The sequence below is a fragment of the Mirounga leonina genome, unplaced genomic scaffold, assembly GCF_011800145.1.
Source record: "Mirounga leonina isolate KUSES-001 unplaced genomic scaffold, KU_Mleo_1.0 Mir_115, whole genome shotgun sequence".
Classification (NCBI taxonomy): domain Eukaryota; kingdom Metazoa; phylum Chordata; class Mammalia; order Carnivora; family Phocidae; genus Mirounga; species Mirounga leonina.
In genome coordinates, this window is record NW_023270268.1 from 90,364,182 (window position 1) to 90,386,854 (window position 22,673).

The window sequence follows — 22,673 nt, forward strand, 5'->3', positions numbered from 1 at the left end:
CAGACAGTAAATATCTTACACTTTCCAGACTACACAATCTCAAAAAAACAAAAATAAAAACAACTTATTTACACTAATAGGAAATAGGCCAGATTTGTCCCACAGGCCACAGTGGCAACCCCTGCTTTAGAATAGTTGATGTAGCATTGTATTATAATAGTACTTAAAAATTTAGTAAAATTTCCCTGTAAAACTATTTGGGTCTAGTACTTTTATTTGTGCATAGTAATTAAATAACTTCCTCATTTTCTTAAACTTTCTGTCTCTATTGGTGTCAATGATGATAAATTTATTTCCCTGGGAAATTACCAATTTTACCTATGACTTTAAATGTATCTGCTAGAGTTGTGTAAAATAATTTAATTTGGATGTTTAAAAATTTCCTTAGTTTTAGTGTATTTCTTCTTGTTTTGTGTGTCATTTGTGTAACTTTGTTTTCCCCTATTTTTCTTCATCAGGCCAGATAGTAGTTTGCATATTTTGTTTATGTTCTATGCAAAGAACCAGCATATTGATTAATTTAGAAGACACTTTAAAAACAGGAGAACTCCCTAAGTTCCACTTTTATCTTTATATTTCCTTCCTGCTTCCTTTTGCTTTATTTTCTTGTTCTTTTTCTAGCTTTTTTGTTTCATATTGAATTTATTTAAATTTCTAACTTTTATTCACATAAGTATTAAATGCTATGTATTATTTTATAATTGTTTTAATTATATTTCATAGAAATTATATTTCATATTTCATAGGTAGTATTACAATATTGTTAATTTTTATATATTCTTCAATTTTGGTTTGTATTTTCTACTTGACCTAATAGTTATTTAATGAGAGTCTTTAAATTTCCAAGTGGAAAGGAATTTTTGCCTTCAGATTTTTTATTATTGTATTTCACTCTCTATATGAAATGCACAATCAATTATATTGCTTGGGGATCAGGATTTTTCTTCATCAGAGCACTCAAGATCACCCCTAAGTGGAGATGTAATTGAGCAGTAGTCAGTGTCTAGATAATACCAACCAATCATCTGACATGTGAGGCAAGCCTAAATTCTGTCCCCCATCAGTTGGTTTTAGGTATTCGATCCCCACCCCATGAGACCATATATATGGGTTGAGCGAAAGGCATCGTTGCAACAGATGGAATTCCAAGACCTCCATTTATCTAATTATGCCTTTTAGACAACTGAAGGCTGATTTCCTGAATAAACCACTTTGATTATAAAATGGTTTGTCAGTTCCCTCACCCATTTGTATGACTCAATGAGTATTATAACACCTAATTCATAATGGATAGCTCAGGTTACATTATCATTTGATGTCCCATGGTTAGGTGTTCAATCTCTACAAGAGCTCACTAGCATACCAGGAGTTGCTTTGAATATGGAGAACAGCTGTTGTGACTTTCTTATCGGGCTTTCCAACAGACCATTCTTATCTACCAGATACATTAAGCTCCATCAGATCTGCTAGATCATAGGCACCAAGTGGTAAGGGGGCCTGCAAAGCAGCTTGGACTTAGTGAAGAGCCCTTTCATCTCTAGGTCCCACTTAAAACCAGCAGACTTTTTGGATAATCTTAAAAAATGATTTGAAACAGTAATTTTGAAAACATTGTATACTATTATCTAAATCCAAAACCATCAAATGATATGGCACTTTTTTAGCAAAGAGAAGTACAAAAGCTTATGTTTTACCTTAGAGGAGATACCCCTGCATGCCCCAGACCATTAAACTCTCAAAATCATCACATATAAGACAAGGTTCTAGATCTTTATGGAATCTTCCCACACTCTGATACGAATCTTGTTAGCTACAGAGGTACTTGCCCCTTTTTGCTCACCAGATCCAATTAGTATTATATAATAAAGAAAATGAACTATCTATCTATCATCTATCTATCTATCTATCTATCTATCTATCTATCTATCCTTTCTAAAGAATGTCAAGACAATCAAGTTTCCTTAGAACTATGACAGAATATAAAAAATAACATAGTCCTGGGAAAAAATTATGAAGTTATACTGCTTTCCCTTTCTATAAAAGCTTTTGATCTTCTCTGCTGATATACTGAGAAAAAAGAGTTCACTAAACAATTGTTTATCAGGAGACAGCCTGATATTGGTCTGCACCTGTAGAAGTATCAACAGCAAAGCAGCTGTCATTGGGGCAATCACTTGGTTAATTTTACAGTGGTCTACCAACACCAAGATCAATCCATCTTGTTTTATGCAGAGCCCAGACAATGGAATTCAACAAGGATCTACTATTGCATCATTCAAGTCTAATTGTGCTAATCTCTGCAACTCCCCCAGAAATACATCCTGGCTTTTGTTTATAATCATGGCAAGGAGAGACAAGTTTTAGGAGTTTCCATTTGTCTCTTCCAATTGTAATGGCTCTAATTCCAATGTCAGAAAACCAGTAAGAGAATTATGCCAGCTTCTGTGCATATCTATACAGATTATACAATTGTGGTATAAAATAACTGGGTGAGTCTGAATACCCATTGGACCTACTATGAGATACACTTGGGTCAAAACATCATTTATCACCTAGTTACAAAGTTCCATATGCCATGACTCTAACTGGAGGATCGCGCTTTTTGGATCTTTTGGTATTAATGACTGCTCCAACCCTATATTTAACAGTACTAGAAAAGTAAACAGTTACTTCTGCAAATGACCACAGATGCTTCCATAACTACTATATGTACTTATGGAAGCACTTCAGGGTCCTTTCTCAGAGGCAACTGGCCTCTCCCTTTCTATCAGTGGGCTCTAGATCTGTGATCTGGCTTATACCTGGAAACCTGATGAAGTGCTGTGAATTTCCTCTTTGGTGGTCAATGTCAAGAGCTGATTTTTTTTCTGATTATGCAAATCAAACAACATCCCAGTCAGCTGCTCACCTAATTTTGCTCCTAGAAACAGCATGATACATTAGCTATTACCATAGATTTCTGCATTGCCATCCAGGCTTACTGCTTGTTATGGTAATTATGTTCATATTGCCAGATGGTCGAATATTACCATCTGGCCTCTACCAATCCATGATATTTAATCCCCATAGATACTACAGAGCCTGGATCTCTGCCATCATCTCTTACTGTCAACAAAAGCCAAAAAAGGGACAACCCCTACCAAACTTCTCAAATATACGTGTACTCATCTTTCCCGAGCACTCCTTATTAGGTTAAGTGAAGACAATGTCCTTAAGAACCCTCTAGGAAGTCAGGAGGTGAGGTGCCAGGACGAATATAATATATCCATTTTAATGTTTTCATCTCCCTGTTTTCTGACTCCTTCTTTAATACTGTACAAAAAAATCCTAGCCTCTGTACTTTATTTACCATATACCTTTGTTAAGTCCATCTTCAAGGGGCCATCCCAACCAATGATTAGGACCAGATCCAGGTGTCCTTTCTCAAAGCATTGTCTCAAATTATGGTTGAGTGCCCCCATGTAATGAACTCTCCTCTATGTAACCCATATGATCAAACCCTTAAAAAGCATTCTTAAACACTTGATGTACTGTTAGTATTATCCAGGTCCTAAATTCATTTGATGAGGAGAGGGTTCCCATGTAGTGCCTATTTCTTCCTGGAGGAAAACTTACACTTATATTTTAGGCTGTGCTTAAATCTGAGATCTGATTCTGGTTATTGGCCTGGCAGTAATGGAATTGAAGGTTGATCTTGTGAGGGTAAATAAACACCATCAGGCAAGAAAACTACCTCATTTCATTGGTCATTTACAGTCTTCTAGAAAAGGAGAAACCATTCTCTGGAAATATTGTAAGAGGTACTTCTGCTGGCCAGGAAGTTTCAAGGAAATTGGAGAGGTGGGTTTTACAATATTTTCAGGCTTATATACACAAATTTCTGTATCTCAGGTTTAGTGGTTGAATAATGTCCCCGCAGAGTCTCAAAATGTGCCCTTATTTGGAAATTGAGTCTTTACAGATGTAATTTGTTAAGAATTTTGAGATGAGGTGTGCCTGGCTGGCTCAGTCAGTGAAGCATGAGACTTCTGATCTCAGGGTTGTAAGTTTGAGCCCCACGTTGGGTGGAGAGATTACTTAAAAATAAAATCTTAAAAAAATAATTTTGAGCTGAAATCATGCTTGATTTAGGATAGGCCCTAAAACCAATGACTGGGGTCCTTGTAAAAGAAGAGAGGACACAGAGACATAGAGAAGAAGGTCATGCGAAGACAGAGGAAGACTGGAGTTATGCTGCCAGAAAACAAAGGACATTAGAAGCCACCAGAACCTGAAGAGGCAAGGAAGGAGTCTCTCCTAGAGCCTTGAGAGGGAGGATGGCCTGACAAAGATCTTGATTTTGGACTTCCAGCCTCCAAACAGAAATAATAAATTTCTGTTGTTTAAAGTCACCCAGTATATAGAATTTTGTTATGGCCATGCTAGGAATTGAATATACCAGGAGTCAGGGTCACATTCTTTTCTTATCAGGGCTTTGACTTTAACAAATAAGACCTATCAAACTATGTATTTATCTCTTTATAAACAGGCCTATTTTTAGCACAGTCTGCCCTGGAGCTGCAGGAAGAGTTCCTTTAAAGCTTCCTTAAAGAGCCTCTGACATGCCTTAAATCAGTAATTAACTGTTCTGAGTTAATCATATTATTTTCATACAGTCTCCAGTGATTTGGTAAGCAAAATAATGCCCACCAAAGATGTCTATGCCCTAATATAAATATATTAAATAATATAACATATTACCTTAAATGACAAAAAAAAAAAAAAAGACTTCTCAGTTGTAATTAAGATTTGTTGAGATGAGGAGAGTATCCTGGATTATCCGGGTAGGCCCAATCAAATCACATGAGTCCCTAAGAGTGGAGAACCTCTCCCAGCTATGGTTAAAAAGAGATGCTATGTTATCTTTAAAGATGGAGGAAGGGAGTTACAAACCTAGAAATGTGTACAGTTTATAAAAGCTGAAAAAGGCAAGAAAATAGATTCTCCTCTAGAGCTACCAGACAGGAGTGAAACCCTGTCAAAAATCTTGATTTTTAGCTCAGTCAGACCTGTATTGGACTTCTGGCCTACAAAACTGTAAGATAATACATTTGTGTTGTTTCAAACTACTAAATTTGTTATAATTTATATCAGAATAGAAAATAATACAAGTGGCATCAAAGGAAGCTGTTTTTTTCCATCATCATTAAAATCACCATTGCCCTTTATCAGTTAAACACCATAGTACTTGATCTCCAATTGTCTTACCTTTCCATCAGTTCCTTGCCCAATTAATCATAGGAGGTTATTTAAGTAATTGTGATGTCACTGCATGATAGTACCACTTCACTCGGCACCTTCGATGGGCTCTTTAATTTTAAATAGGAGACAATTCAAGTCCAAAGTCCCATCCTGAGGGTCTACAATCTAGGAGTCAGCAAACTTTTTTTGTAAAGGGCTAGATAGTAAATATTTTAGGCTTTGCAGGCTTTATAGCTCTGTCACAACTGCTTGGCTTTGTTGTTGTAGTTAGAAAGCAGCCGCAGACAGTATGTTAATGGTGAACATGACTGTGTCCCAATAAACCATTTCACAAAAACAGGCATCAAGCCAGATTTATGCCATTGGCTGTAGTTTCCAATCTCTCAACTAAAACAATTCTGATAACTATTATCTTAACCAGGGTTCTGTAGAAAACCGGCTGAGGCTAGGCTTAGGTGCTAATGTTTCACTGAGAAGTGCAATCTCAGGGCTGTAATAATAAAGGAAAAGTGAAGTAAAGCAAAGAAGTAAAAGTAAGATGATATATCATCATACTAATCAGTATTTCATAAGGAAAAGCAAAAGAGGCACAGCCAATCAGTTAACAGGTGCATCTGCTTGGCCTTGCTGGATGTCTCTAACAGCTTATGTGGAAAAACCGTAATTCAGAATAGCCCAACCATAGGGAGGAAGGAAAGGAGAATTTTATTTCTTGTCAATATTGGTCAAGGTTTTCTCTATGGTAAATTAACACCCCCTCACTTCAGAGTTGTATCATTTGACCCCTTTGGGAGCCACTGAAGAAGCCAGATCTCATGCCTTATAGTATGGCACATTATCTGAATCCAGAATTAAAGGGTGGAGTTTAGACTTGGCATAGCCAGTCAACTTAAGGAAATGGTACTGTATGAAGCTGATTAATCCTGCCAAAACTGAGATGAAGCAAACAGTTAAGAATTTGGGAGACAAACAAGCCTAGCCTCAGCCTGTTTTCTACAGAACCCTGGTTAAGTTAAGTTAAGAATTTGGGAGACAAACAAGGCTGAGAGAATTCAAGGAGATATATACAATATTATGTCCAATATAGGTACCTCTCAGTAGAAGAGCACCCTCTTCAATTTGATATACTTATGCACAGTTTCTTTAGTAAATGTTATCTTAGGGGATGGTCTATTTTCTAATTCCTTGATACTATGCTGTTTTAGTATAAACCTTAACATAAGTAATTTGTTCTTTCACTTCACCACCAAACCTCCATGAAAATTTGTCTTTTCCAAGTTGAATTTATACCAGAAATGTAAAATTTTTAAAATGAGAAAATCCATTAACATTTCAACAAATTAACAAATTAAGGAATAGTCATTTCTAGTGTAAGTATCTGAGAGTCAGCTTTTTGGATTGTAATATATGTGCCTGACATTAAGCTTTTGATTGCTGAGGCATCCTCTCTTCAGACATCCATCTTGAATAAATACATTGTCAGCTACATTATTAGATAAAAAGCGAGGCTGCCCCACCCATGAAGTTCCCCTTTGACAATGTGATTGACAGCTTACTTTTGCCTTCCCATACTTTAATTCTGCTCTAATATTTTAAATTCACAAATAAAGTGAACATGTGAAAACCTAGGCACCCCACTCTCAACCCCAATAAAAGCAGAACCCCAGGTCCATGTACTCTATCTCACTCTTTCTCTACCCATGACTTCACTGAGTGGCCCCAAACATGTTATGTACCCTCTAACACTTGTGAATAATAAACTTTGTTTTTCAAAGTTCCCTGATGGTTGTTGCTGAGGTGTATCGTGGCCATTATAAGAACCAAGAGGCTGGTCAAACCACAACACTGGCTCTGAAAAAGGGAAATGTCTATGGGGGCTGGCCTCAGGCCCAACTGAGTGTCCCCAAGTATTTCTAGACCATAGCATCATTAACAATAGGCTGAGATTAGCACAAAACATATCTCAATACATGTAGAAAAGCATTCAATAAAATTCAACACTATAATTTAAAACTCTTAGAATATTGGAAATAGGTGGAAACTTTTTAACTTCATTAAAGCATTCAACCAACAACCTGTAGCAAACATCTTAATGTTGAAATCTTGGGAGACATTTTGTTTGCAGTTGGAAATAAAAGAAAGTTCCCATTAAAACCATTTATATTCAACACTGCACTGGATTCCTATCCAACAAAACAAATATTAATATAAAAATATATAAATTTAGGAAGGAACAAAATTTGTCTACATTTTCTATACTTTTATACATAGACTATTCCAGATAATCCAAGAACAGCTTTTATAAACAGAACATTTGGTGATGCAAGGAATACAAAATAACAAAATCAATATTTTATACACTAAAATTAATTAAAATTAAAATTTAAGAAAATTAATTCACAGGAGCAATAAAAACTATAAAGTACTTAGAATTAAGCTAACAAAAGATATGTAAGAATTTTGTGCAAAAAGTTACAAAGCTATATAGAAAAAGGTAAGAAAACCAAAGGAAACATATCATGTTTATAGATGGAACATTAGTATCTTAATGAAGTAAATTTTTTCTAATCAATATGTCTAAGTTTCAAACAAAATTTCAGGAGGGATTTACATAGAACTTGATAAACTGATTCTAAAATGTATATAGTACTATAGATAATCAGAAAAAGCCAAGATGGAGAAGGGAGAAGGGGCAGGCCTAACAGATAACAAGATATTTTCTGCAACTTTTATTTGTTATTTCTAATAAAATATAGTAAAAGTACAATAGTAAATAAATATATCAATGCAACAGAGGAAAAAGTCCAGAAAAAGACGCATCCAAATATGGGAACTGATATATGCATGAGATGTTCTTATACATCAGTGGTAACTGAAATGACTATTCAATAAATGAATTATTTATATGTAAAACATAAGTATCCCTTATCTCAAACCAACATAAAATAAATTTTATTTAGGTAAAAATCTAATTATGAAATGGAAAGCCTTAAAACTGATTTTTTTTTTTAAAAAAAGGATTATATTTTACCTCAGGAAGAAATGATTTACTGAATAAGAAACAAAATGCAAGAATCAAATGAAAAGACTGATAAAGTTGAATAAAAAACTTCTATGTGTCAAAAGGCTATTGATGGAAAAACTAGCCTACAAGAAGTCAAATGATTTATTCAAGATTATATGCTAATAAGTAGTAGAGCCACAATTCAAACATATAGTCTTCTGACTCTAATACTAATTTATTTTGCATTCCTTTTAATTTTTAATTACATAATTAACACATTATATTCTTTCATTAAAATTTGAACACAAAGGAAATAATACCTTTGATCATTTTCCCCAGTTCCAATTTCCAGTATCCTCCCCAGATTTGTACATATACTTTTAGGACTTTTTTCTTGGGTATTTGAATATATAATAAAAATACAAATGCATTTTCAAGTGGTTTTATAGTGTGCTTATTGTTCTGCAACTTTTCTTTTAAAAATCGTGGCTTAAAGAACTTTCCATATCAGTACAGCATTCTACTGTGTGAATATATTAGCATTCATTTATTCAATTTTCTATTAATTGAACTTTAGGCTGTTTTCAGTATTTTGCCCCTTGGTCATATAAATAAGATAGACATCTGAAATGAATTTTCTAAATCATAATGAATATATGTTTTAAATGGTGATAATGCCAAATTGCTTATACTGGTATATATACCTACTACTACAGTATCTAGATATCCATTTCTCAATTATTAATATTTTTCATTCCTGATATTATTATTTTTAATATTTTGCCAGTCTGATGTGGAAAAAATGGGATAATGCGTTTCCCTAGTAATTATTAGAGAGGCCATTTCCTCCTCTCAGCAGCCAAACTCTGCTCTCTAGAGGTAAGAGGCAACCACATTTTCAACTCTTATAATCGTCTTTTCTAGTAGACTTACTCCCATATTTCTAAATATGTTTATATTGCCATTTCTTGATATATTAATTAGACGTTATCTATTGATTTCCTATTAAGAGAGATGAGGATTTAGTACCAGTTCCTATATATTTTGCATGTTTATTATTTGCCTACTATATATGTAAGCAAATATCTTGTCTGTCTCTTATCATGATTGTCTTGTTATGGTATATTCCTTAAAGCTTTCAGGTTTTATATCTTGCCCAAGGATGTCCCTACTTCACAGTAAAAACCCATTTCCTATAGTTTCTTCTAAAACTTTCTGAGTTGTGATTTTAACATTTACATATTTTCTCCATCTGGAATTTATTTCTGTGAATGGTGTAAGGTAGGTTACTTTTTTTCAAAATGGTTAGCCAATTATTCAACACCATTTACTCAATAGTTTATTATGTCCTAAAACATCTTCTCTAAAATATCCAAAAATTACATCAAATGTCTGAACCATTTCTGGAATATCCATTTAGATCTATTGGTCATTTTGTATCCCCTTGTTCCAATATCACAATGTACTACATTTCTTTTTAACAATAGATAAATTATGGAAAGAACCCAAATGTCCATCGACCAGTGAATGAATAAAGATTACACACACACACACACACACACAATGGAATATTACTCAGCCAAGAAAAGAATGAGATCTTGCCATTTGCAATGACATGGATGAAACTAGAGAGTATTATAAGTGAAATGTCAGTCAGAGAAAGACAAATACTATATGATTTCACTCACATGTGGAATTTAAGAAACAAAACAGATGAACAGAGGGCGGGGCAGAAAAAAAGAGAGGAAAACCAGAAAACAGATTCTTAACTATAGAGAACAAACTAAGGGTTACTAGAAGGGAGGTGGGTGGGGAATGGGTTAAATGGGTGATGGGTACTAAGGAGGGCACTTGCTGTGATAAGTACTGGGTGTTGTATGTAAGTGAAGAATTACTAAATACTATACCTGAAACTAATATTACACTGTTAACTAACTGGAATTTAAATAAAAACTTGAAGAAAAAAAATAATAAAATAAAAAACGTCAAAACATTTTCCCTTTTCAAAATTTATAGTTTCTAATTTTCTTTTTCTTTTTTTTATATACAGCTTATATTACTTTCAGGTGTATACAATATGTATAATTCAACAATTCTATACATTATTCAGTGCTCATCAAGATAAGTGTGTTCTTGATCCCATTTATCTATTTCAATCCTCTCCCCAACCTCCTCCTCTCTGGCAACAAGAGATTTGTTCTCTATAATCAAGAGTCTGGTTTTTTGCTTGTCTCTTTTTCTCTTTGTTCATTTGTTTTGTTTCTTAAATTCCACATATGAGTCAAATCATATGGTATCTGTCTTTCTCTTATTTCACTTATTTCACCCTCCAGATCCATCCATATTGTTGCAAATGACAAGATCTCATTCTTTTTTTTATGGATGAGCAATATTCCATTGTGTATATATACCACATCTTCTTCATCCATTCATCTGTGGATGGACACATGGGTTGCTACTATATGCTGGCTATTGTAAATAATGCTGCAATAAATACAGGAGTGCATATATCTTTTCAAATGGGTGTTTTTGGTTTTTGGATAAATGTCCAATAGTGTGATTATTAGATCATATGGTATTTCCATTTTTTATTTTTTGAGGAGCTTCTATACTATTTTTCACAGGGGCTGTACCAATATGCATTCCCACCAACAGTGCATAAAGCTGGAGGCATCATAATCCCAGAATTCAAGACACACTATGAAGCTGTAGTAAAACAGTATGATACTGGCACAAGAACAGACACATAGATCAATGAACAGAATAGAGAGTCCAGAAATAAACCCATGCTTATATGGTCAATTAATCTATGATAAAGGAGGCAATAATACACAATGGTGAAAAGACAGTCTCTTCAACAAATGGTGCTGGGAAAACTAATTTGACTGTCATTCTTGCCCAGGGGCCATACTAATTTTCTCTGTATCATTCCAATTTTAGTATATGTGCTGCCAAAGCAAGTGCTGGGAAAACTAAATGGCTACATGCAAAAGAATGAAACTGGACCACTTTCTTACACTATACACAAAAATAAACTCAAAATGGACTAAAGACCTAAATGTGAGACCTGAAACCATAAAACTCTTAGAAGAAAACATAGTAATTTCTTTGACATCAGCTATCGAAATATTTTTCTAGATGTTTCTTCAGGCAAGGAAAACAAAAGCAAAATTAAGCTATTGGTACTACACCAAAATAAAAAGCTTTTGTACAAAGGCACCTGGGTGGCTCAGTCCATTAGTTTCCTTCAGCTCAGGTCATGATCTCATGGGTCATCGGATCCAGCCAGGGTGGGGCTCTGCACTCATCGGGGAGTCTGCTTAAAAGATTCTCTCCCTCTGCCCCTCCTTCCCACTCACACTCATGCTCCCTCTCTCTCAAATAAATAAAATCTTTTTTTTAAAAAAAAGATTTTATTTATTTGAGAGAAAGAGACAGAGAGCTCGAGCAGGGAGGGGTAGAGGGAGAAGCAGACTCCCCCCTGAGCAGGGAGCCTGACGACATGGGGCTCCATCCCAGGATCCTGGGATTATGACCTGAGCCGAAGGCAGATGCTTAACAGACTGAGCCATCCAGCCGCCCCATAAATAAATAAATCTTAAAAAAAAAAAAAGCTTTTGTAAGGTGAATAAAAACATTAACAAAACAAAAAGGCTACCTACTGAAGATATTTGCAAATGATATATCCAATAATGGGTTAATATCCAAAATATATTAAGAACTGATACACCACCAAAAAAACCAAATAATCCAATTAAAAAATGGGCAAAAGACATGAATAGACATTTTTCCAAAGAAGACATATAAATGAAACACACATGAAAAGATGCTCAACATCACTCATAATCAGGGAAATGCAAATCAAAACCATAATGAGATGTCACATTACACCTTTCAGAATGGTTAAAATCAAAAACACAAGAAATAACAAGTGTTGGTGAGGATGTGGAGAAAAACATTTTCTTTTTCTTAAGAATTTTATTTTATTTTTTTAAAGATTTTATTTATTTATTCATGAAAGACAAAGAGAGAGAGAGAGAGAGACGTAGAGGCAGAGAGAGAAGCAGACTCTCCGAGGAGCAGGAAGCCCGATTCTGGACTTGATCCCAGAACTCTGGGATCATGACCTGAGCCAAAGGCAGACACTTAACTGACTGAGCAACCCAGGCGCCCTTTTCTTAAGAATTTTAGAATCATTTCTTTAAAAATAAGTAAATTCTGATGACACCTGATTGGAGTAACACTGTATTTATGGATCAATTTGAAGAAATCCAGTTTTCTTTCTATTACCATTAGGCAGACTTGACTTTCAGGCTCAATATTTATTAGGCAAATTCAGTTTTTATCATTTAAAAATAAAGAAACAAACCTATACTAACTAATTTACTCAGGTGTTTTCTATGGTATTTAGCTAAAAAATAAATTCTTGAAGAGGCCATATTTATGATGAAAGTGATGCTTTAGATCTTTTCATATTATCAACTTTGTTTCCTTATCATCAAAAGAAAATTATGAATAAACAAAATGAATAAGGATTATTTCTGTAACCTCAGAACATTTTCTATATAATTATCTATTTATAAAATCAAAATTGGCTAATTTATGATTATTTAGTATTGGCCATTTATCATTACTAAAACTGAATATCAGAAGCCAATGATTAATGATATTGATAAACATATTGTTAAGTTCCAGCATAGAATATTTGAAAATTCAAGTTGTTCCACATATTCCATAACTTCCTCAAAATTGTAGAATTAAATACCAACTTTAGCTCTAGGTGAAAATAAAGACTTAATTTGGGACCACTACTAGTGTGAATAATTCATTTATTCATTATTTGCTCATTCATTCATTCAACATTATAATTTTAGAAAACACTGAATGCTTTGAATTGTGCTACAAGTTAGGTACAAAGTAATAGTAAGAAACACCTTCATTCAAAAATGAGGAAAATAAATGCAAGAATAATGGTACTTGTAATACTCACTTTCCCTTCGTCTCTTGGGCTATCACTTAAATGTACAACTGGACCTGGATGAGTCTTTGTGGATCTGTTAAATCAATTCAAAATAGTAATTAAAAAATAGTAATTAAAAAATAAAAATTAAAACACCTTACCATTATAGACTGGAACAAAGAAATTACTCTGGAATACACTCCCAATATTCTCAGGTTTAAACTTAGATTCATTTGAGTTTTGGTTGTTTTTCTTTAAGACCACTTTTCTTTCTCTTATTAACTCTATTAGAGGAAGTGTAATTTTTTTTTTTAAATCAGGTTTAAGGGCATAGATCCACATAACAACAGGATTCTTCATTTCTATAGCATAAAAATTATATACTTGAAGAAATAATATTAATAATGAAAGGGATGCTTTAGATCTTTCACATTATCAACTTTGTTTCTTCATTATCAAAGAAAAATTATGAGTAGTCAAGATGAATTATGTCTTTTCATCAAATTATGAATTTATGCATTGGTATTTATATGTTTGTTGCCAGATCTAAGCCTCTGAAAATTTGAAATTGAACTTATACAGACAAAGAAAACTTACACGGCCACAAAGCTAATACTATAAGCCTGTTTCAGCCAAATTGCAAAGTACGTAACTGACTTACAACTTTCTTTGACATAAAACCTCTGATTTTGCTCCTAAGAAAAGTATAATAGCTCCTTTGATTTACAAAGAAATTCTCTCTAGTGCTACCCAACTTACAGAAAACTGGGGAAACCTAGTTTGCTAGTTATGTCTCATTTATTTGGTTATCCAGGGTAATCAATAACAGCTAACTATGTGTCTAAGTGCATATTGTTAAAAAGACCTGTACTCTGTAAATCTGACTTTAAAAATATTCTACTCTGATATCTGGCATGTTTCTTTTATATTTCCTACTTTGACATATTGTTGAATATGATTATGTCATGTTTAAATACAATATGGCCTGATATGACCATAGATTTATTATTGGTCATTTTCTACATCTTTTCTTCAACAGTCTAATTATGCCAGATTAATCCTATGATTATATTGACATAGTTTTAATTTATTTCTTTTTAAAATATAATTTATTTCTTATGCATACATGAAAACCGTCAAAGATTCTTCACAAAATAGTAAAGAAGAATACATTTTAAAACTTTTTGGGATCAGATAAAAGTGACAAATTAACTTCAGGTTTCCCAGATACTGACTCCCCACCATGACTCAGAGGAATAAATACAGACTTATTAGATATTTTGTTATCAGTTTTATCCTAAATTTTCTTATCTAAAAATGGAGATAGTAGTACTGATCCTACTCATTACAAGGATTAGAATATTTATATATAGCACCTAATATAATGCCAAAACATAGTAAGTACTCAATGAATAGTATGTGTTATGACTGTTGTAATCACTGGAATAATTGGAAACTAGAGTTATTATCTGCATTCTAAATGCAATGTTTTATTAGAGTAAGGTGCCTCTCATAGGGAACAGTGTCCTTCAATTATCCTTTGGAAGCTAATAATATCCAATAACCTACAAATTCCTGTTTCTTGGGTATGATTGGAACAACAAATACCAAAGTATATTCCATGATAAACTAATGAATATATAAGGTATTTCACATAAAGAGTGTTCCATATCAAAAAAGTTTGGGAAACCCTGAATTAAAGTTAAATATTTTTTTCTTCTACAAAGGTTCTTAGAGCCATAATATGCAAGTGAATACTGAAATCTTCAATATTTTCCCAAAGTACTAGCCCACAGAATTATTTCTCATTGACCATATTAAGGGAATCACTGAAATATAATTTGAGAAACACTAGTTAGACCATATGCAAGACTCTTCCATTTAGATTCTCAGAGTTTGTAAAACACTCAAGTTCAGAAAATAATTTGGCATTAAACTTCAATTATTTGTATTGACTTTTTCAGACTACAGAAGATATATTATTTCTTGTAAAAAAAATTCCAAACTTAGAAGATACTAATAGTCAAAAGAAAAAAATCTCTCATATTATTTTACTGCCTGAAGATAATGACTACTAACATTTGGATACATTTTTTCTAACTTTTCCCCTGACATTATACTTCCAAAAACCATCAAACATTCCTTGAAAGACTTATGGCCATCAGAAATTGACTTAAAAAATAAAAAAGCATTGGTGTACACTCTGGATTCTGTAGTTCCTACAAAAATTACTTTAGATAGAATTATCAATGAAATTAAAATCATATAATATCCATCTAAATAATACCCAATAATTCTTCTAGTTATCCCTATTTATCTCTCTTCCTCTCATTTACCATCATGGCTTCTTTAGTTTCTTTTATGGGCCTTGTTTCTCTTCCTATATCTTAAATATTGATATTCCTTTGTATTCCATCCTAGTCTGTCATCTATTCTCATATAATATATGGTCATGAATTCAAGAGCACACAGGAGCCAGGCAGGTATTGCAAATGAAGCAAACAGGCTGAATGAGAACTGTACCAAACTGGATAGCACATTATCCACCTACAGAAGGAAGGTTGTTACTCAGTTCCAGCTGATTACTGACTGCCAGGCAAGAATACCGAACTAGAATTGTCTCATTATGAATTTTCATGAAAATCTGGAAATCCAAATTTTTATTTCTACTTGCCAATTTTCAAATATTAGAATTCAGAACATATTTAAATACTCTGATAGCCAAACAAAACAGATATCTGTGAGTCAGAATTGGTTGACTGTCTGCTAGGTTGCTACCTGTTTTCTATACACTCTTCATGCACAATCTCATCTTTTCAATGATCATAAATTCTTGTTTTTTTAACTGTTCAAATTCTTATGTTTTTTCTTTTATTTATTTATTTATTTATTTATTTATTTATTTATTTATTATGTTAATCACCATACTCTATCTCATTACTTTCAGATCCATATATCCCACTTCCTACCATTTTCCCATACCGATTCCATTTGAATGTCTTATAAACAGTACAACTCAACCTACCTAAAATTGAGTTCATTACTTTTTTTCTCAACCTACTCAATCTCCTGCTTTCTTTCACTAAATGACACCCTTATCTACATAGTTGCTCAAGCTCTAACAACTGGGGGTCACTCTTAATTCTTCTCTATTGTTATATTTTCCCATAATACCCAAGTCTTGCCTCTTCTATCTTCTATGTATTTAATTATGTCAGCTTATCTCCACTCCTATATCAATGATAATGTTTACCAAGAATACAGTCTTCTCTCTTTAATCATTTCTCTATACCTGCCTTCAGAGTAGTCTTCCTAAATGCAAATTTGATCAAGTCAATTCTCTGCTTAAAACCCTTCAAAATCCAGCTCCTGGACTTTAAGTCCAAACTTCTCAAACTGGCCTACAAGGCCTTTGATATTATATACCCTGATTACCTCTCCTCAACCTTTATCTTTTATCATATTCTCTTTCAGGTATTCCAACCAACTAAACTACTTAAAATTCCTGTGCAGGGAACAAAAACTCTCTCACATTCCATCTTTAAATCTTCTATCCCCTCTTCCTAAAACATCCCCACCCCCCTCTCCCAAGTTTTCCCTCAACTAACTAAAATTCTCATGCTTCGAATCTCAACATAGATGTAATTTCCTTCACAGATACTTCTCTGAGACCACATGTTAGGTGTCCTTCTTATGGAATTGCCACATTTTATTTCCAATATATTATAATTGCCTTTTTAATTAATCTCATTAGACCGAAAGCCCCAAGAGGACAGTAACTATGTCTTCCCAGTTCATGGTTGTTTCCAGTATCTAGCATACCATAGTGCACAATAAATATGTTTGAGTGATTGTTAAACACAAGTCTTACACTTATGATTTAATAATCAATTTCATGCTCAAACATTAGTCATATGTAGAAAAAATAGGTTATATTTTTTAAAAAGCTAGGGCTGCCCTAAAGAAACATCTATTTCTATAGTATAACCTGGAATAGATTTTCCCATAGAAAAAAATTTTTAACGTCCATTGAGTTCTATGCTACTATTTTATGAGGTGTTCTACAAACATCACTGTTTCTAAGGAAAATGTGTTCCAGTTTCCAAATAATCAATATATATACGTTGGGAACACAAACTATAATTATGAGAACTGTCTAAAATTATAATTAAGAGACTTCACTAATAATAGAAACAAACTGAAAATAACATTGAATAAAAAGTATTTCGGGGCGCCTGGGTGGCTCAGTCGTTAAGTGTCTGCCTTCGGCTCAGGTCATGATCTCAGGGTCCTGGGATTGAGCCCCGCATTGGGCTCCCTGCTCAGCGGGGAGCCTGCTTCTCCCTCTCCTACTCCCTCTGCTTGTGTTCCCTCTCTCGCTGTGTTTCTGTCAAATAAATAAATAAAATCTTTAAAAAATAAAAATAAAAAAAATAAAATATAAAAAGTATTTCAAGTAGGAACTTAAATTCAAATAATTTCACATATCTCTTAAAGACAATTCTGCATTTGCCATACTTAGAAAATGTATTGTTAAAATCTGTGTGTAAAATTCTATTAATGAAATGACTCTTTTAAATAAATATTTTATTACTGTCCCATACACTCGACACATATTAACAGGAAGCGGCATGCATTTTCTAATGTATCTCAATAGGTAGAGAACAATTAAAAGACAGTTCTAGGAGACTGGCAGTTGGCATTTAAAATTATATAGATCACAATGGATCTATAATTCCATGTAATACACTTTTGGAAAACTGGTCTAAGTAAACCAAGAAACATTCAGGAGGTGATATTGTCTAATAATAATTTCTAGAGGATATTTCAGGACATTTTCAGAGGCATGTACAACTCTCTAACAGATCAGATTTATATAAATGGTAGTTTCTATTCTTATGTTCTATCAAATCAAATTCTTATGCTGTATTCTTATGCTGTAAGAACATACTATGAAAAATAAAAGTGCTTTATTTTACTTTAGTTTCTCTTAATTTTACCCTCTTTTTAGTTTTTAAATTCATCATTACTCCTGAAATCATAAAGTTTAGACTATATAAATACATAGAGGTAAAGTATAGGTTACTAATTCAGGTAGTATTAATTTCAACTATGAAAAGTATTTGTTAAGTAAATGATTATGTTAAGTATAGGTTACTAATTCAGGTAGTATTAATTTCAACTATGAAAAGTATTTGTTAAGTAAAAGTGGTGAAATACTGGATCTATTTAGATAATGAACTTCTTAATTAGCAGCATTCAACTGAAAACAAATAATACATATATCACTATTTGTACTAATATTAAATTTGTATAAATGTTCTATAATTCAATCTCTCAAGTTTATTTACATTTTTGTCAATATCCTAAGAAAATTATGAAAGCAAGCATTAAGTTCAGCCCTATTTACCACTTTTATAGAAGTCAGGTTATAGTGGTAAAACTTTTCCCAAATAGCTACAGAATTAAATAATTTTGGGGGAGACATAATTCTATGTTTTTAAAATACACATATAGAACATTAAAACATGTATCAGTAAAATAGCGCATACTAATTATAATTGTAAATGAAAGCTCTAAGTCAATATTAGTGTGTAACTATCATACTAGTTCTTCAATACTGTCATCAGTCATTTAGTAGCCACTCTGTGGAAAGCACCAAAATAAGCCAAGTTTAAAGAAAAATAAAGGAGCAGTGACCAAAGATTTTGCCCTGGGGCAGTTCTTAATCTAATCAGGGAAGAAGAATTATCAATAACAAAAGACCCATTAGGACATAATACAAAAGGAATATTGTAACAAGAATATAATTAGTAACAACTTTCCTATACACACAGGCACACTGAAACATTAAAAATAGGGAATAGTAGATTTATTATAAAGACCAGCCTCTTTTAAATAGGTTGTTTTAATCAGAGTTCTGGAGAATAATTATGTAACTCAGAATATATATATGAAAATGAGCCAGCCTCAAGTTAAACATATCTTATTAAGGACCTAATATGCACGGAGCATAAACATTTATTAAAGAAAATTTGTTTTTCTGATTAACACAGTGACCAGGAGAATTATTCGTTTACATACAAAAAGATGGCTTGGAATTCCATTACGTCTTATATGTGCATAAACTTAAGTATCAGCGCCAAAGTCAAAGTGGTAATTACCATTAACCACATATCCAAATAGCTGTATTATGTCACAACATAAAAAATATTGATAAGTTAATTCTCTTTAGAACCCTGAATAATATGTTAGTCAGGCAAGTGAAGAATGAGCTACCAGCAATAAAAAATATGTGAACTTATCATGATTATTTTTACCTAAAACTAAATGTGATCACAATCCACTTGCCATTCCCATTGGAAGTGGCTATACTAAGAACAGCTACAAAAAAAGATGATTTCCATTTATGACTTTTAGAATAAGGCTTAGTATTTTATCATCAAATTTTACATACATAACCCTTAATTATTCAGAAACCCGTAAGTATTCGGGAAGTCTAAAATTAGAATATGTTAATATTACAATATTTTTAGAAGTCTTTACAGTTTTAAATTATTTTAGCTAAACTTTTCACTCAAATTAATCATAAATTAGCTATAAATGTTTCAAATAACTCTGTAATTTGACATGCTTTACATAACCATATGAAATACTCAAGCCAAATAAAGTGGTATTTAAGTTCAAACTTACAGCTCAATTGCCTTGTTCCACATGATAACATATCCAGAAAGAATGAAAGATTCAATATTTACAATATGTGTATTTCCTCTTTCTGTTCCAACATAGAGCCATTTACTCTGGAAAGGTAGATGACAGTAAGTAATTCTGAAAGAAAGAAAATTACAATTAAAATATCTAAATTTTATGTTTGGTCAGCATTATATTTTCCTTATATTTATTAGGTAGTGATAGCTATATAAACAACAAAATTTACTATATACTCAAGTAGCATTTAGGTATTAGTAGAGGGTAGAGGATAAATAACAAGAGTATACCATTAAAAACAATAATGATAATAATGACCACTAATAAATAATTGTCTACCATGAGCATTAACATATATTGTTTCTAATTCTTTCCAGAATTAGAGCACTCCAAGATAGATATAAATTCTATTTTATGAAGAGGAAACTGAGGCCAAGAACTTTTATTTTTACTTTCATTGGACTGACAGCTAGTAAGTGGCAAAACCAGGATTCAAATCCATTCCTGTTTGGTTGCAAAATTAGCAAATTTCTACACTGGTGGTTTTTCTTTGGTAATACTCACTTCAAATAGAAATTAGGTACATGTGAAACATACATTTCATAGTTATCATAGAAATTGTAGCTTTTTTTATATAAGATCATGAATTATTTACTTTTTATTCAGATGGTTGGCATCTTAGTAGTATAAAGAAAGCTTATAAGATAAGGGATCTACTCTACTATTCCTTTATTTTTTTTTTTTTTGTTCTGCCTTTATTTGCACAATGGGCCTTCTGACCAATTCTGGGAAATTATTCTATAGCCAAAGAAACCATGATTCCTATAAATGAAATCTGGGAATTTACCAGAATCTTCTATTCACCGAGTATCACTCTTTTTAGTTTTGCCTACTCCCACTCCTTTTAAATGCTCATAAAGAAAGGGGGGGGGAGATAAGTTCACAGTTATCCCTTGCCAGAATCTGTTATTGAATCATATTTGCTAGAATTTATTCAGAAAAAGAGCTGGTAAATTATTAGAAGAGGAGGACAGAATTCTGATGCCAGGCAGACAGACCAATATGGGGAAAAAAAGGGGGGGAACGTAAATGGTAAATTCCCAACAAAATTCCACCTTGTACCTCTTTTTATATAAGAGTGAACATCCAGTCTGTCGAATTTATATTCTCATTGTGGTTCATTGAATTATTCAATAGTCTACCTTTCTAAACCAAACTTCATTTATTCAAAAGTATTCTGCTGAAAGCCCCTTGCACATTACAACAAAAAAACTAGAAATCCTGATATTACTTAAAGCACTTACAGTTAATTGAAGATCTAATTAAAGTGTGACCTATATGGTGTTGGACAATTCTGATTAAAACCTAAAGTCTAGGATCGCTGTTGCCAAGGGATATTTAATAATGTCCCACGGGAAATAACTTGATAGTCATGTTTCTAGGCCATGAAGCATCTATTTTCAATTCAGTGTAAGTAGAAAAAGGAAACTCATTTTAAACAGGATTTAAGATCACCTTTTCTGAATCACAAAAAGAGTACAAAAAACATTAGTCCCAATAAAGTAGACAAAAATTTAGGAGTTCAGGTAGAAAAAGAGCAAACTTCAATATGACATAGTCATTTCCAAGGTTGAGAAGAAAAGTCTAAAAACTGCCAGGTTTCAGTAATGAGACCTGAAGCAAGAGGCAGAATTCCAGTAAAGACAATCTTTACAGGGGAATGATGAAATACATGAAAAAGATCCAAATAGGATTAGAAGCTGTATCAAATAGAAATGGAAGGAAAACTTCCAAACTCTTTTTATGAGGCCAGCATTACCTTGATCCCCAAACCAGACAAAGACCCCTTTAAAAAGGAGAACTACAAACTGAGGGTTCTAGAGGGGAGGGGGATGGGGGGATGGGTTAGCCTGGTGATGGGTATTAAAGTGGGCACATACTGCATGGAGCACTGGGTGTTATACGCAAACAATGAATCATAGAACACTACATCAAAAACTCATGATGTAATGTATGGTGATTGACATAACATAATAAAATAAATTAAAAAAAAAAAAGGAGAACTACAAACCAATATCCCTGATAAAATGGATGCAAAAATTCTCACCAAAATATTAGCCAATAGGATCCAACAGTACATTAAAAGGATTATTCACCATGAACAAATGGGATTTATTCCTGGGCTGCAAGGGTGGTTCAACATCCACAATCAATTAATACATTAATAAAAGAAAGAACAAGAGCCATATGATCCTCTCAATAGATGCAGAAAAAGCATTTGACAAAGTATAGCATCCTTTCTTGATCAAAACTCTTCAGTATATAGGGATAGAGGGTACATACCTCAATATCATAAAAGCCATCTATGGAAAACCCACAGTGAATATCATTCTCCATGGGGAAAATCTGAGAGCTTTCCCCTTAAGGTCAGGAATGGCAGGGATGTCCACTATCACCACTGCAGTTCAACATAGTACTAGAAGTCATAGCCTCAGCAATCAGACAACAAAAAGAAATAAAAGGCATCCGAATCGTCAAGAAGAAGTGAAACTCTCACTCTTTGCAGATGATATACTTTATGTGGAAAACCCAAAAGACTCCACCCCAAAACTGCTAGAACTCATACAGGAATTCAGTAAAGTGGCAGGATATAAAATCAATGCACAGAAGTCAGTGGCATTCCTATACACCAACAACAAGACAGAAGAAAGAGAAATTAAGGAGTCGATCCCATTTACAATTGCCCCCAAAACCATAAGA

The 22,673-nt window shown here is 33.1% G+C and overlaps 1 protein-coding gene and 1 non-coding gene across 2 annotated transcripts in view; both read right to left on the reverse strand.

The window, feature by feature from the left end:
• Window positions 1-22,673, reverse strand: part of STXBP5L (syntaxin binding protein 5 like) — a 428,660-nt gene that overhangs the window by 212,738 nt on the left and 193,249 nt on the right. The window contains exons 6-7 of the mRNA XM_035000065.1: window positions 19,899-20,033; window positions 13,236-13,299 (exon numbers count right to left, since the gene is read on the reverse strand). Coding sequence (XP_034855956.1) covers window positions 13,236-13,299; window positions 19,899-20,033 — 199 coding nt within the window. The remainder of the gene's footprint in view (window positions 1-13,235; window positions 13,300-19,898; window positions 20,034-22,673) is intronic.
• LOC118007168 lies at window positions 11,103-11,205 on the reverse strand. The gene has a single exon (XR_004678301.1). It is a non-coding gene; the product is annotated as a U6 spliceosomal RNA (small nuclear RNA).